This window comes from Solenopsis invicta, chromosome 8 (assembly GCF_016802725.1).
Source record: "Solenopsis invicta isolate M01_SB chromosome 8, UNIL_Sinv_3.0, whole genome shotgun sequence".
NCBI lineage: Eukaryota > Metazoa > Arthropoda > Insecta > Hymenoptera > Formicidae > Solenopsis > Solenopsis invicta.
Window position 1 is genome coordinate 4,677,208 of NC_052671.1, and position 11,700 is coordinate 4,688,907.

General features: G+C 42.2%; 2 protein-coding genes across 5 annotated transcripts; one reads left to right on the plus strand and one right to left on the minus strand.

Annotated features, from left to right (window-relative positions):
* Positions 1-95: 95 nt before the first annotated feature.
* LOC105196503 (histone-lysine N-methyltransferase PRDM9) lies at positions 96-9,150 on the plus strand. Of its 4 annotated transcripts, none has more exons than XM_011162468.3 (6): positions 96-323; positions 6,116-6,357; positions 6,472-6,993; positions 7,097-7,204; positions 7,290-7,454; positions 7,538-9,150. In XM_011162468.3, the coding sequence occupies exons 1-6, from the start codon at positions 224-226 to the stop codon at positions 7,922-7,924; spliced, it is 1,524 nt and encodes a 507-aa protein (XP_011160770.1). In that variant the 5' UTR covers positions 96-223; the 3' UTR covers positions 7,925-9,150. The 4 variants fall into 4 exon arrangements, with proteins under 4 accessions (XP_011160770.1, XP_025993583.1, XP_011160771.1 ...); XM_026137798.2 differs by lacking the exon at positions 96-323 and adding an exon at positions 2,271-2,481; XM_011162469.3 differs by lacking the exon at positions 96-323 and adding an exon at positions 2,936-3,288.
* LOC105196502 (proliferating cell nuclear antigen) lies at positions 8,893-11,624 on the minus strand. Its single transcript, XM_011162467.3, has 4 exons — positions 11,220-11,624; positions 10,373-10,538; positions 10,157-10,301; positions 8,893-9,633 (listed from the first exon to the last, which is right to left on the minus strand). The coding sequence occupies exons 1-4, from the start codon at positions 11,438-11,440 to the stop codon at positions 9,380-9,382; spliced, it is 786 nt and encodes a 261-aa protein (XP_011160769.1). The 5' UTR covers positions 11,441-11,624; the 3' UTR covers positions 8,893-9,379.
* Positions 11,625-11,700: the final 76 nt, after the last annotated feature.

Consider the following 11,700-nt stretch of genomic DNA (forward strand, 5'->3'; position numbering starts at 1 on the left):
GCGCCACGTGACTCGCGGCCCACGTGACCCGAGTGGGCGACCCCGAGCGATCGCGATTCAAACGTTCGCCCTTTTCGCGCGTGTCGATCATCGATCATCGGGGGAACTTCTGTCCTCGCGCGATCCCCCGTGCCGTGCCCCGTTCCTTCTCTCACGTGCGGCTCTCGCCCACGGCGCATCTCGGATTCTGTTAAACGGAGATCCGGCAGGTTCGATCGAAGAGATGCGGCAGCAGAAAAAGCGAAAGAGGGTGAATCACGTCGTGCAGGAGCAATGCGAAAGAAGGGCGGACGCGGCGTGCCCTAACCGCTTCCCCGCGACAGGTAAAATAAGAGAAAAGGAAAAAGTGGCGCTTTCGTGGGTGACTCTCGATCGACGGGCGCCAAGCGAGATCGATTGTTTAACGATGTGGGGAAGGGCGGCGAGCGCGACTTCTCGCCCCCGTTGCAAAATGGGTCGTCGACGCAATGCGGCACGTCGTCGCGCAGCGCACACACGTACACACACGTACGGGCACGTGCAAAAGTGTACTTACGTACGAGCGCACATCGTCTTGTTATGCGTGCGTGTGTGTGTGTGTGTGTAACCGAGGAAATCCTGAAAATCGACCAATCCCACCACTGGCGCCATCTTCGGACTCACATGAGCGACGTTCTCGATTGCAAAATTTTCGCGAGGCGATTGACAAAGCCTGGAGTGCAAGACACGATCTATAGATCGTCTAGAAAGCTACCCTAGACGCTCGATAATAACGTTCAATATATATATTGAACCAACGTATCGTGTAAGAAAAAAGTATTAGAAAGTAATATAAAGATAAAATTAAAAAATTTAGTATTAAAAGTAGTCAACAAAATGAAATACTTAGATGTTACAATAGACAAAAATTTGAATTTTACGGCACATTATCTTGAGAAAAAAATTGGATCAAAAATTAGAAGTATTGTTGATATGCAATATTTACAAAAATTGTAAAATAAGAGCATGAGAATTATATTACGATGCAATATGAGAGTAAGAATTAAAGACATGTTGGAAGCATTGCAATTTATGTTAGTTAAAGAAAAAATTGTACACAATGTTTGTATTTTTGAACATAAAATGGTAATTGGGGAGTGCCCAAGTTACTTAAAAAATAAAAAAATAGAACTAATGGGAATCGAGGGAGGAGTACAAACAAGACAAAGAGGTACTTATAAGCTAAATGTAAGACAAGAGAAAAATAAAAAATGTTGTATGACGTATTCAAAATGTATAATTTACAAAATAAAATTAAAAAGGAGTTAAGACCGTAAAGCTTCAGAAGAGCACTAGTGTCATACATCAGAAGTAAAGAGGGAGAGTCAATACAATAATAGAAATATTATTAGAGCTGGAAGTTATTTAAATTGATAAGATCAAGTAATACTTCAGGTTTTATGTACATTAATAAAATATAGTTACTGAAGCTATAGCTATTGATCTTTATTATAATAAAGAAAATATCAATAAATAGATAAACGTACAAAAACTTCAAGTACTTGAAGTTCGTTGTATTCAATATTCTTAACTTTAGGCGCTTGTACCTTAAAAATGGTTCATAGGATCAACTTGCAGCAATGATAACTTTTGATCAGCATCACACGAAGTATCATTTGCCGAAGTTTCAGTCTATTCGAGTAATTTCCAAAAGAAGACTGCGGGGTTCTTTAATCAAGTTAATAAATTTTTTTTCAGTATACACGCGTCAAAAAATATTATTACACGTCTGTCACATACGCAGATATCGATAAAACATTTGCTTTAGCATCGACTCTGTAATGGATGCTGGAAATTTAACAAGATCTAGCTGGTCGCACCACTGGTCATTCGAGAACGCATCTTTCCATTAGACCCGGTGCGGCGAGCACATTACGCATTAATCTCGCAATTTAACTTCTCGCTCTCGCAATTGGTATTGATCGTATAAGTTTCGCGTAATACAAGTCGCGCTACTTTAAAAAGGCAAGATCGCGACTCACTCGAAAATCGGAGAGTGACCGCTTTATCTCGCGACAGACGATTGGGCTTTGCTGAAATTTACGAAATTTTCTAACCACCCTTCGCACGTCTGCACCCTCGCGAGCCCCCTCGAGAATGACGGAAAGAGGAGGAGGAAGAGAAGGAGGGGAGGGGGGGGGGGGGGAGGAGGAGGAGGAGGAGGAGACGCGATCCCTCGTCTGGACGGGGTAGATCATCGAGCGGCGGGTAATCGATGCTACCCCTGCAACAAATCGGAATGACGTACGCGGCCGCTCGGGGGTGCACATCTGCTGGGAAAGAGAGAGAACAGCTCTGAGAGCAAAGTAACGAACGCGCACTGCAGCGCGTAGCGTAAATCAACAGGCATGGAGAGATGTGTCGGCAACGTGGACGCGCGGTCGCATCCACGAGATTATTCAGCCTCCTTGTCGACGCGAATCTCTCTACTTGAAGAGTCTCGAGACGCATCTACGATCGAAGGTATCTGCCGAAACAGCGACGGCAGCAGCAGCTGCGGCGGCGGTGGCGGCGGCGGCGGCGGCAGCAGCGGCGAGGGTCGCCTCGGCCGAGGGGTCGCGCGGGATTGAAGGGTATGCCGACCGACGACGACGGTGTGAGGACGGTATAGGAAGGGAGGTCGAGCGGGCACACAGACAGCGAGCGAGCGAGCAATGGCGAACAAGCGAGAAAGAGAGAAAGAGGAGCGGAGGGGATCGCGTCGGGAGGGTGTATGAATCGTCGTGGAGAGTGAGCGAGCGGGCGGATGGACGGACGGACGCAAACGCTGAAATCAGCTCGGGCGATCGATGCGATAAATGGATGCGTGCGATTGGTAGCCGGGAAAATCGATGATGAACACAGGGGGGTATACCCTACCTCTCCTCTAGCCGGCTTTCGCCGGCGAGCCGCCGCGCCGCGTCGCGCCGCACCGCGCCGCGCGGCGCCGCACGGCGCGCGGAGAGGATGGAGCAAAGACCGAAATATCGATTTTTAGGCCCCTACGCGGCGGTTCGTTCGATGCTCGTATCTGCCCCGTGCCCCCGTCCTGTCCGCGCCAAGCGCCTTTCAAAACACCGACGACGCGCGCGAGCTACGCCGCCGCGCTCGTGCACGCCACAGAGAGCCTGATCGTACCTCCCCGTTCTCGACGTTCGTTCCGTGTTTGTCCTCTCGCGCAGTTCCCCGGTGCCCACGGTGATCTCTATCGTCGTGTGAAAACCGCGCGATTCGAGTCGGACCGATCAGGAGTGGATCCTCGAATCATTACCGGCGCGCCGATGTTCTCAGGTAAAAATCGCCAACGGTTCGGTCTGATGGCCGAAGGGAGACGAGGAGAGTGATGGAGAGAGAGAGAGAGAACGATCGAGGGTGCTCGACACGCGTCGTTCTCTTCCCCGTGGATGATTCACGAGCTGTAACGTCTCGCGTCCGAACGCTCGCAATCGATGCGGCTCTCCTCCTCCTCGGAGTATCGACACAACGGAATAGTGTGCCTCCCATAGTGTGATCGCCTATGTCCCCGACGACGACGTCGGTGTCGAGAGAGTTAAACACTTCGTTATCCGCCAGCATCCCCGAATTGAATTTCGCGAATTCCATTGACGGCGCATCGTCGGCTACACAGGGGATACGGTGAAATTAATCGCGGCCGGAGTGACATACGTACGGAGTTACGCGACTTATCGGCCTGCATCGATCTGTATACGGGCGGCGACGACGACGACGACGACGATCGGAGAAGCGGGGATTGGACGTCCGCGCCGTCGAGCGTGACCAGGGAAAAAAAAAGCCACCTTGACACCCCCCTCGACTCGACGATCCCCGCGAGCTCGTCGCGAATGCAACATTGTACGTCCTCCCCGCCTCCCCCGATCGATTTGCGAACGATTTGCAATTTCGGTTTTCGTTTCCGCTCCCCTTTGGAGCGGCGACGCTGACGATCGATGCGATTGCAGGAGGAGATGAGAGGAGTCGTGTGAGAGGGAAGAATCGCCGCCGTTGCCGCCGCGAATCACTCGCTGGATCGCTCGAACGCTTTTCGCCCGCGAAGATCGCGAGGCGATCGTGGCGAGGCCGCGAGGCCGCGAGGCCGCGAGGGGGGCGACGCGTAAGCTTCCCTTAAAATTCTCGCGGCCGCCTTTGCGGATAACCGTCCACTAATCGCGACGATAGATCGATACAGATAAAAATGCGCAGGAGATGCGGGAAGCCGACAAGGAGAAATTCGGTATTCGCAGTTCTCTCGCCGAATGCAGTTTCGTAGATTTATTGTCGGTGAGATTGTTCCGTGCAACAGGCTCATTGAGCACGCCGAGACTCGTTGAAATTTTACAAACGAATCTTACCGTACAGAATTCCAGATACAATTAATGTCGCCTCCCAAAAGAACATCGAGATCCTGTAAATATTGAGAGGATATCTTATCAAAGATATCTCCAAGAAGATATCTTGGATGAGATATCCTCTACAATCTTCGTCTTTCTAGAAGATGTCTGAGATCTGAGACATCACGAAATATATTTTTAAGATATCTGTAAAATGTTTTTCGAATTTCCAAAAAATATCTTTTTGTTTACGTGGGTTGCAACTTTTCTCGTATAGCAAAATATTGCAAAATATTGCTACAATGTTTCAACAATCTTGCAGTAATGATAAAATGTCCGCTTCAGAAATATTGATACGTAATGCTGTAGTAACGTTAATACAATATTATGTTGCTGCAACATTACGTATCAATATTTCTGAACCAAACATTTTACCATTACTGCAATGTTGCTAAAACATTGCAGCAATATTTTGCAATGCTTTTTCTGTTTTGCTGCATAGAAAATCCTATCATACAAAATTCCAAATACTTGTCTCCTCCTAAAAAAAAAAGAGGTCTTGTAGATATCTAGAAGATATTTTATCAAAGATACATATCTTCAAGATATTTCTAAAAGATGTTTAAGAATCTTAAAATATATTTTTAAAATATTTCTCACGTAAGGTACATATGTCTTTCAGATTTCTAATGTCCAGTTTCATTAGATTAATTTTAACTTACTCTTTATCTTTTTCTAATTTTTAGAATTAAAAAAAGATAAAGTGTAAATTAAACCGAGATTAAAATCAATCTACATTGATAAAAATGAACCTAAAAGGTATCTTCAAAACATCTCTACTGGTATCTTAAATGATATTTCAAAATGTTGCACAAGATCATTTTTTCAAAGCTTTTTGGAAAAATGTAAGACATCCTTTAGAAATCTAAATCTTTTTAACAAGATCTCGTATAATAATGAATAACACAATATTAGCAGGCCAAAACGAGCCAACTCGGTTATTGTTTATGAAAAAATAATACATTTTGATATCAATAACAATACTGTAAGATGAAACTTTTGATCTTACTTGACCTTCATCAATCATCAATAATCTCCATCAGATATCTTTTTGTTTATGTGGGCTACGACTTTTTATTCACGATGCTTCGCACCGCAATCTCATTTCCTTTTTCCTTCTTGCTACCCATGGTTTTACCCATTTTTTTCTGCAAGAGTTTCGTAATGCTTCTGAATAATTATAAAGGCCAAAAATACACATTTTTTTCGATTTCTCAATCGTGAAAATTTATATCCATATTAATATTTAAATGGCTGTTTAAAAAACACAGACAATTGGGTGACGCCGCAATCGTTAATCAAAAGTGTGACTGGGAAACAGTCAGTTGCAGCTACGAGTTGCTTGTGTGATACAACGAGCTTCAGTATAAAATTCAATAAATATATCAAGGAGCTATAAAACTAGACTTTCGTGCTCAAATTTTGCGAGGAACGCTTATTCAAACTATATCAAAGATACATTAGTGATAATTGGCACAAAAATCAGGCGTTTGGTTTTCCTAGCTCTTTGATACAATTTACTGGATGCAAATTAACTTTGAACCTTTTCTAATTTTAAGAATAAGGAGATAAAAAATAAGTTAAACCGAGGGTAAAAAAATTACTCTACATTGGCGGGCATAAAACTTGGGAATTGTACGTTTTAGGTGCCGCTAAATGCGAAACGATGATGCCTCTGAATTTTACAGCATTGTTGTAATCCAGCATTGTTTTTTTTTTGTCCGATACAGAAAAAATGGCTATCGCCGCCTCGGAAAATTATCAGCTCAAGTGGCACAGCTATGGGGCGCATCTGCACAGCTCCGTCGCGACTCTGCTTCACTCGGAATCCTTCGCGGATGTTCTGCTGGCCACGTCTTGCGGACGACACGTGGCGGCCCATCGATTCGTCCTCGCGGCCTGCTCGTCTTACCTCAGTCATATTTTCCAGACGTGCCATTTCGGCGCGAACACTAACGCACCGATAATCGTGGTTGGTAATCAAATTTTGGACTACCTTACTGTATTCCATTCGTTCTATTTATCAAATGGACGAGCAATTCGAGCGTAACGCAGACAATTCGATAATGTTATTTTACGCTTTCAGGTGCTGCCCACGGAGATCGGATACCGCACACTAAAAATCCTGATACAGTACATGTACAGTGGCGAGGCCACTGTGACGAACGATCAGCTGGAGGGAGTCCTGAAAGCCGGTGACATCCTACGTGTGCGTGGACTGTGGAGATCGAACTCCGGCAGCAGCAAGAAGGAGAACATACAGTCGAACAATCAGAAAATCGAGCGCGATAAGCGGGAAACGTCGCAACTGGCTGGGCAGATACAGAAGATCAAACTGGTGCAACCGACCACGGAGAAGGTAATCGAGAACGTGCAACAGGCGGCGCCGGCCTGCCAGAATAATATACAGCCCGCGAAGCCGGTCGAGAGGAAGAGCACCGAGAAGATCGAGGACAAGGCCAACGAATCGGAGACGAAGAAGGTCTTGGAAGAGAAAAGTAGCGAGCAGAGCAAAAACAAGGAGAATCTCGAGACGAACGGCAAAAAGAAGAAGGCTGTTAACAGCGACGTCGAGTCGAATAAGTCGAAGAGCGATGGTGGCGAAAACGTGAGCTAGTTTTTTAGATTTAGCAATGACACGATAATAAAAAGAAAGCACTCTCGTTCAACAAACGTGAAGTCTAATGTTCTCCCTCCATTTTTTTTTTTAGACCGAACTAAATCTGGAACTGTTAGTGAAGGACGAGCCGATCGATTGGGAAGAGTCGATCGATCCGTCGGAATCCCTTACGATAGACCATGAGATCGATATCAAACCAGTGCGTAAGATAATAGTCATTGTACGGACGGTAATCGGTATTTTTGATGCAAGAGGCAATAACGTTTTCCGTATTCTCGTCGCAGGAGATCGTGCACAGCGCGGACGAGGATGGCGATATGGAGGAGGAGGAATATACACCGTTGACGTGCGACATGTGCAGTCAAACGTTTAACAGACCGTCGGATTGGGTGAGACATATAGAATTCACACATGCTGACATGACCGAAAATCGGAGAAAGAAACGAAAGGTATTGTATCGCGAATTCCTTGCGAACATATATGCGAACACGATAAAAGATCGTAAAATAAAAAAAAACCCCCATGGTTTCAGGATGATATAAGCGACGACAACAAGGACTTTCCGCCGCTGAAGTGCGATCTATGTGGCAATATGTATCCCACGCCACAGGAGTGGGTGCGTCACATACAGACGGAACACACGGAGGAACAGCTGGCCTTCATGAACAACTCGGCACCCCCGAAGCCGAAGAGGGTTCACAATCACCAAAAGTTATGCAATATATGTCAAAAGGAATTCCCGAGTCACGCCTCGATGGTCATCCATCAAAGAACGCATACGGGCGAAAAGCCCTTTCTTTGCTCCTACTGTAAAAAAGGCTTCAACGTAAAGAGCAACCTACTAAGGCATTTAAGGACACTGCATGACAAATACGTACATCCTAGCTTATACGGGAGTAATGGTAGCACGAACGCTTAAAGACCCTTCACATTTCTTTCCGACGATATATACATACATACATACATACATACACATATATATATATATATATATATATATATATATATATATATATATATATGTATGTATATATATTGTCTTGCATGGCGTCTCAGTCGTGGAGAAACCATACAGTATCTTATGTATATTCATTATTATGACTACGTAGACTGAACGCGTATCTATAAATGGATGCCAAATATCGGAGCACGACATGACGACGAACTAATCGAGTAAAGATCTGTGTGAATCTCCACTAAGAGAGAACATAACTGAGCGCATTTTAAAAATTCACAATGCATATTGGAGAGAAATCTATACAAACTATTTTTTCTAAAGGCTAGCTATCGTATTCTTTATATAATAATCTTCTTTTTAATAATGTGTATAAAATAACGGAACTCCTCTCTTGTTAAATAACTTTTGATTGAGTTTAATCAAGAAAGCAATATCAGGGTCTTAATACCAAAGAGGCTGATTAATATTGCCAAAATGTCTCATTTGAATGTTTTAAAACTTCTTTTCTTCCTGTCTTACATGTAGTGCACGTATATAAGGAAGTAAAATTATTTGTTTAACAAATTTTTGTTCAAGAACGAAAAGGACAAACGATGAATGATTTTACTATTTATAGAGATCTGTCGAGGAGTGCTTGCGTGTAAAATAATTCTGATAATATAAATCGATATTTAATGATTAATTAACTTAATTACTTATAGTAATTATAGGATAAATCCAAATTATGTAAGATTTAACTGTATACTACTTCTAGGCTATTCCATCCATGATAGCCCTCTTATTCCCTCAGCTCGTAAGTTAATTATGTATTTTTATATTAAAGTAGCGTATACACACGACAAACATATAAAAAATAAGATACTTGCATCAAGCAAATCTTGAAATTTCGATCTAGGCTAGGCTGTAAGAATAACATATAACATTCAAAATTTATCAAATTTTTTGAAAATATATTGAGTTCTTCTTACATATAAAAAAAAGAATGATGCGATATTATCAAAATACTGTCACAGTCTCCGGAACATTAATAATGTGAATATTAATTAAGAGGATGACACCATTTTGCTATACTAATCATTGTGTCACTCTACTATAAATTTTAGTGTCAATTCTGCATTGCGCTAGCACTGTGACGAGCCAAATAACTTTTAAATGTAAAATTAAAATAATATATTACCTTAAAAGTACTTTTAACTTCGCCTTACTTGTACCTCAATGTATCAAATAACGGAATACTTAATTTTCTCGATTAGTAAAACACATGTATGGTATCATCTCCTTGGAATTTATCAAGCCGATTAATCATTTCAAATAAATATGACGCTGTCGAACGCTAACAGGACAAGATTTTCCAAAACAACGGTAGCGTGAATTACCTTTCACTGTATACGAGAGTTCTATTTCTATATCTTTATTTTAATTTTCTTCATCGTCGTCGATCTTGGGCGCCAGGTAATACCTAATGTGTCCAATATCGCCGATCTTGTATTCACATACTAGAGGCACATCGTCGGACATAGACAGTTGAACTTGATTGCAAAGAGGACCAGCTTTTACAAAGCAATTCAAATAACGGCAGGAGAACGTTAACTTCACTGGTTCCTGCATATCAATTATTACCGCTTCTTCTTCTTTATCCGCGTCTGCGGTCTGCGCTAATTTAACATTGGCTGTAAAGAAAATAGTACCGGCATTTAAATAACATGCATGTAAAAGTTGTCTTTGTACAAATCAGTATTTCCAGTCATCTCTCATCTTAAACATTCTGCATAACATCATTTACAAGTGTCATGAAGTTTTTAACTTTTACTTTGATTAAATCTATATACAATGCATCTATAAAACGTGTTCTAATCTCATTTAGCAATCAATATCTCCTGATGGTAAGTGTATCTCATACAAAAATGGAAATGTAAATAAGAAAAAAATATACAAAACATGACCTTTACTGACGAGATTAGAAAAACAAACATTTCAAATATACTTTCTGTTAAGGATTTAACTCGACTCCTGCAGTTAGTTATAATCTATTGTCAGACTGACACTGTACACGGACAGTTTTAGCGTTGAAGAGGATATTCGCGATGGAGTTTTATTTCAACAACGTGAGTAGAGAAGACACATTACCTGCTATATTGCTAGTTCATATTTATTTCGAAAATGTAATATATGTAATGTATATAATTAATTTACCTGAACCATAATCGCCAGACGCGCTGAATTTGATACCCTCCTTGCTACACGCGAAAGTTATAGATTCTCCAAATTGGCTCAAGTCTCTGCATATGCGGGTGAATTCTGCGGTCGGCATTTTCACGACGCACGAGTATGAGGTCTCCTGCAAAGTAATTACTCAATGAGAACAATAATCTTAATATCCCATACTTCCTTTATGCAAATAAATCTCACAGGTATGCCCAAGTGTTCCTGATCCATATTGATCAATTTCATTTCGTATTCAGCCAGCTTGTCCTTGTTCGGTGATTCGAATATAAAAACGATGGACTCGGGGTTGTCCAATGCTCTGAGGGTCACCGTGTCCTCCCCACCAGCGCATCGTAAGATCTTTGACATGCTAAAAGCAGATTTCGTAATCAATTATTGGTTTACAAATGTGCATTGATTTACTGACTCTAGATCGCTTTTATTGCATTTGTTAAAAATTTCTATTTTGTTACATTGATTATTATCTCACTAACTCGCATTAATTTACTGTAGCAAATTGTTGGTTCTAAAACTATTTTTTTGACTGCATTTCTCAAAAACCCCCTCTTAATTTCTTTAAATTGATTAATGCTACAGTAAGAGAAAATAATTGCTACAGTCAGAGAAAATAAAGGACAAATCTCAAAATTTTAGAATTTTTTTCCTACATGGTTCCAAACCAATTTAAATAATTAAATTTATCATCTGTTTCATAAAATTAAATTTTACGAAAATAAATAAATCTAAACGACAGCTTAAACCCAAAATAAACAATTGTCCTTTAGAATAAAGGCCAGTTGTAGTCACTGTAATTGTTGCCCCACAAGCCACAAGTTCGCATTAATTTACTGTAGCAACTTGCCGATTCTTAAGCTGCTCTTATTGATCTTAAAAATCCTCTCTTTATTTCTGATTTAAATCTCAAAACGCTCACGCATTTGCTTCGTTTCACGAAAATAGTGCAGTCAAAAGGAACAAACAACCCGTTTCTTTGTTCGAGAGACGACCATCCCGGCGCATAACCTTCAAATTATCACGTTCGAGCTCTCACCAACTGATGCTCATCCCCATCGACAGATTTCGATCGCAGCGGTACTTGTCGAAACCATCGCTCCTAAGATTCAACGAGACCAGGGAAACGTGCGCATTGTCCATCGCCTGGACTTGAATACCCGAGTCCGAGCATTCGAAAGTTGCCTCGGTCAGGAGATCCTTCACCGCGTCCAAAACCTTCTTCAGGATCGCGCTCTGTACTAGACGTGCCTCAAACATCGTGTGGAACTGCTCTTTCACCCTCGCGCTAATAAATCCGATAAACAGTCTCGCGTAGAGAAATACGGTTGTTGCGCTGTGGTCTTCGCGCGAAAAATCGTCCTGAAGCAACAAGTATCGCACACGGCTTCTTCTGAAACTGAAGACGGATACCCGCGCATACCCGCGCTTTTATCGCGCGCTCATGACTCGGCGGAAGTAGATGGCACCGTCGAGTCATCCCAAGAATGTTTCCGGTATTTAAACATGTTCTATAGATA